Source organism: Orycteropus afer, unplaced genomic scaffold, assembly GCF_000298275.1.
Source record: "Orycteropus afer afer isolate SDZICR_OR568_19922 unplaced genomic scaffold, OryAfe1.0 scaffold00250, whole genome shotgun sequence".
Taxonomy (NCBI): Eukaryota; Metazoa; Chordata; class Mammalia; order Tubulidentata; family Orycteropodidae; genus Orycteropus; species Orycteropus afer.
This window is the reverse complement of record NW_006921837.1, coordinates 4,670,553-4,675,297: the sequence shown is the minus strand read 5'-3', so window position 1 is coordinate 4,675,297 and position 4,745 is coordinate 4,670,553. Positions and strand designations below refer to the sequence as shown.

At 35.4% G+C, this 4,745-nt stretch overlaps 1 protein-coding gene across 1 annotated transcript in view; it reads right to left on the bottom strand.

Moving 5' to 3' along the window:
- ULK4 (unc-51 like kinase 4) overlaps positions 1 to 4,745 on the bottom strand; it is a gene marked incomplete at its 3' end in the record, with an annotated part of 718,552 nt that overhangs the window by 632,814 nt on the left and 80,993 nt on the right. The window contains exons 9-10 of the mRNA XM_007949711.1: positions 1,712 to 1,830; positions 1,488 to 1,557 (exon numbers count right to left, since the gene is read on the bottom strand). Coding sequence (XP_007947902.1) covers positions 1,488 to 1,557; positions 1,712 to 1,830 — 189 coding nt within the window. The remainder of the gene's footprint in view (positions 1 to 1,487; positions 1,558 to 1,711; positions 1,831 to 4,745) is intronic.

Here is a 4,745-nt window from a genome sequence, read left to right as displayed (position 1 = left end):
ACTCAATCACAAAGGGGCACAGTCACAAGTAGTTCTTAGACATAATCCAACACCTCACAGGATGAGTTTCCTGGGTTTGAATGATTAGGACCATAGTCTTATGGAAAAATTAAGTCAATTGGCATAATATAGCTTATTAACTTTATGTTCTACATCCTTATTTGATGAGTAGTATCTGGGGTGTTAAAAGCTTGTGAACTGCCATTTAATATATAACTATCAGTCTTTTCTTTTATCCTTGCTATATGCAAAGCATTGTACTTCTTGTTGTTGTTACATGCCATCAAGTCAGACCAGACTCATAGCGCCCCCTCCTTGGGTTTCCGAGGCAGTATCACTACGGAAGTCGATTGCCCAACCTTCCTTCCGAGGAGTGACTGGTGGGTTTGAACCGCCAGGCTTCTGGTTAGGAGTCAAGCGCGTTAGGCACTATGCTAAGTAGTCTATAAACCTTATCTCTGAAAAATACATATAAAAACAGTACAGAAAACCCAAGACTAAGAAAAATCCAGTCTACAAGAGTAACAGTCTATATTAACCATGGCTTCATCTACCCTGAGAACAGAAGAACTAGATGGTGTCTGGCTACCAGTAACAACCATTCTGACCAGGGCCACAATAGATGGATCCTGAAAGAATGGACGGAAAATGTAGACCAGAACTCAAAATTTTAAAAAAGTCCAGACTAACTGGACCTAGTTCAAACTACAGGACCCCCACAAGAAACACTGTCCTGAGACATTCCTTAAACCTTCAAATAAGATGATCCTCTGAGGTCACCTTTTAGCTAACAGACTATCTTATGAAATAGTACCCATGCATGTTACGCATCTTTAAAAAAAAAAAATCATCTATAGAAGATTAATTGGTCAACAATTACTCTAAAGCACAGATTAAAGGATAAGGGAACAGTGGAAACAGATTATGAAAATAAAGCATCCAGAATGAAAGTAATTAATGAGAATGTTGACACATTGTAAAATATGTAACCCAAGCCAAGGAACAATTTGTGCAGTAATTGTTCATTGGCAACCCATTTTAATGTGTAAATTTTGACAGAAAACACAATGAAATATTTTTTAAAAACCTCACCATCTGTTCTTTTCTGTAACTCCTTAGAGTCCAAATAAAGAAGCTAGAGTTCTGAAATTTTAAACCCAATTCTACTTGAAGTGTAGGTCAAAATGAAGAGGTATTAACTCTTGTAAATAAGTTGGTTTGTTTTAAAATATATATATATACACATATACACACATACATATGTACATATATACACATACATACACACACACACACACATATATATAATTTGCATTGGCCAACACAAATTCTAATTTAGAAAACAGAGACTGAAACTGGAATATTTTGCATTAATATTGTCCTTTATCTCTATGCAACATGGTTTTGATAGTAGGAAAACATATATTTCAAGGTTTAACTTTCACCTTCCATTGATTCTCTACTATTTTTTATTTCATTTTACATACCTGAGAAGAAACATGGACTCATTCAGTTGACCCCCGAGAGTACTCTTAGGCTTCAATTCAGTTGGATTTTCTGTGTCAAGAGAGTCATACATTATTCATTTGGGTGGAGGGGAATGTTCTTGAGCAGGGCATAAAACAGATTTAAAGAGAAAGGTAACACTAAAATTAGAAACTCTCTGAAATAGCATTCTAAGCAGCATGAACATGCTCAAATGAAAGCTTACCTAGTCTAAAGGAGCGATTTAGTCGCTGACCACTCTTTTGCCCTTTTGCTTGTCCACTTTGAGTGTTCTTCAAAAGCTCCTTGGCAGCTAGTGGCTCAGAACACTCCATCACATTTCTGCTATCAAGGAAAAGATGACACAAACTTACTTGGGAGCTTTATAGTTTTCTGTATAGAGCTAAAGCTTGGAAAGATCATGAAATTACATATGATATATGGCAAAGTCAGAGTTAGAAAATTAACATATTTGCATTGAGTAGCTAAAATTAGAACTTGAAATGTATAAAGTGTTGTACTCAGTCTACAGACCTTATCGCTAAAAATTAAATGGTAAAACTTCTGAGCCAAGTTGCAGGGTACAAGGTCAACAAACAAAACAGTTAGGTTTCTCTACACCAGCCATGAGGAATTGAAAGGGAAATTAGGGCAATAATTCCATTTACAATATCATCTCAGAATTAAATACCTCTTAATAAAAATCTAACCAGAGAGGTGAAGGACTTAAACAATGAAAACCATAAAATGCTGCTGAAAGAGATTAAAGAAGATTTAAATGGAAAGATGTTCCATGTTAATGGATTGTAAGACTTAATACTGTTAAGATGCCAGTGTTATCCAAAGCAATCGATAGATATAATGAAGTCCAAGTCAAAATTCTAACAGCCTTCTTTACAGAAATAAAAACACCAATCCTCAACTTTATATGGAAAGATAACATTTCCAAAAGTTAAAATAATGCTGAAGAAGAACAAAGTAGATGAACTCATACTTTTTAATTTAAAAATATATTATACAGCTACAGTAATCAAAGAGCCTCATACTGGTATAGCAATAGACACATAGACTAATGGAATAGAATTGAGAGTACAGAAATAAACTCACACATCTGAGGTCAAATGATTTGTGACAAGGGTGTGAAGTCCATTTGATGGAGAAATAGTCTTTCAATAAATGGTGCTGGGAAAATTGGATTTCCAGATGCAGAAAAATGAAACAGGATCCATGCCTCACAGCATATTCAAAAGCAAACTTAGAATGGATTAAGGACCAAAATGTGCAAACTAAAACCATAAAATTCTTAGAATAACAAGCAGGGATAAATCTATTAAGCTTAGCATTCAACAATGGATTGTCTGTAATATATTAACAAAAGCAGAAACACCAAAAGACAAAATAAATTGGACACTATATAAAATTAAAAACTTAGTCCATCAAAATACTTTACCAAAAAAGTGAAAAGACAAACTACCAACTGAGAGAATATCTTTGGAAACCATGTATGCAACAAGAATCTATTTAAATCTTTGACAACTTAACAACAAAAAGACAACCCAATCATAAAATGGGCAAAAGACTATAATAGACATTTCACTAAAGAGAACATTCAGAAGGCCACCAAACACATGGAAAGATGCTTAGTGTCATTAGCCATCAGAAAGATGCAAATCAAACCCAAAATGAAATACCATTACACTCCCAATAGGATGGCTAAGATTTAAAAAACAGAAAATAACAAAAGTTGGCAAGCATGCAGGAAAATTGGAAGCCTTATCCACTGCTGGTTTGAATTCAAAAATATAGTACAACCGCAATGGCAAACAGTGTGGCAGTTCCACAAAAAACTAAAAGTAGAACTACCGTAAGACCCAATAATTCCACTCCTAGATACATAACCACAAGACATGAAAGCAGCAACTCAAAAACAGACTTGTACCAAGGTTCACTGCTGCACTATTCACAATAGCCAAAAGGTAAAAACAATTTAACTGCCCATAAACATAAATGGATAAACAAAACGTGGTATATACATACAATGGAACACTATACCATCAGTAGGAGAAATTAAGTCTTGATACATGCTACACTATGGATGAAGCTTGAAGATGTTACACTAAGTGAAATAAATCAATCACAAAACGACAAATATTACATGATCTCACATATGAAAAGACAAGAAAAGGTAAATGTATAGCAACCAAAGTTTATTAGTGGTTACCAGGGACAGAAGGGAGGGGAAGTGATAGAAAAATCACAATGATTAAAGGAAGGGTTATACAGCTGATTATTGTAATTGGTGTAAGTTATACACTGTAACAAGTTGAAATGCCAGAAGTTGTGTGATAGATATACTTAGAAAAACAAACAAAAAAGAATAGATACGGAGGTTGCTTATGTATAACCAAACACCTCATGGGATTTGGTTTCTTTGGAGGTTTTAGGGTTGAGGTTTCATTGGACATCCTAGTTAATTGGCCTAATAACATGTTTAGTGCCTCTATTCCACCTCCTAGTTCCTTGACTAGTGCCTGGGGTCTTAAAAATTTGAAAGCAGCCACCTAAGGCACAATTAGTCTCTATTCACTTGGAACAACAGAAGAAGAAGAAAGGTCAGGAACAGGAAGAGGATATGCAATGTGTCATTAATTATCTCCATGAAGAACTGCCTCCCTTGCCATGAGACCATAAGAACATGATGGTGCCCAACAACCATTAGTGAACATTTTGATTAAAGATTCCACAGAAGAACCCAGACTGGGGAGAGGGGGGCATAAGAGGGAAGTGGAAGGATGCAGAACAAATTTTCAAATTTTCATGGACTCTAGATTTTCTGGAGCCAAAGAGAGTAGACAAACCCCGAAACCATTGTGCTGAGATAATCTTTAAATCTTAAACCAAAGATATCACCTTAAGTCTTATTTAAATCAAATAATAGTTTAACTGAACTTATAGAAAAAAAGAAAAAAAAGTCTGCCTTGAGCATTATGCTTTTTCAAGAACTGTCTCCAATAGCAAATAACAACCAACCATTAATACACAAGATAACATAACACAGAAACCACAGCTATGGACATATCCAAAGTAAAATGAGGTTCCGGCAAGATGGCGGACTAGGCAGAAGGACTGCACAGACCATCTTCAACAAAGACAAGGGAAACCAATTGACACAGACACAGAAGATAATCTTGGACCCCTGAGCCTTGAAGGGAAGGATACAGAAGTAGACTAAACCTCAACTAGCAGAAGAATTTGTGTGA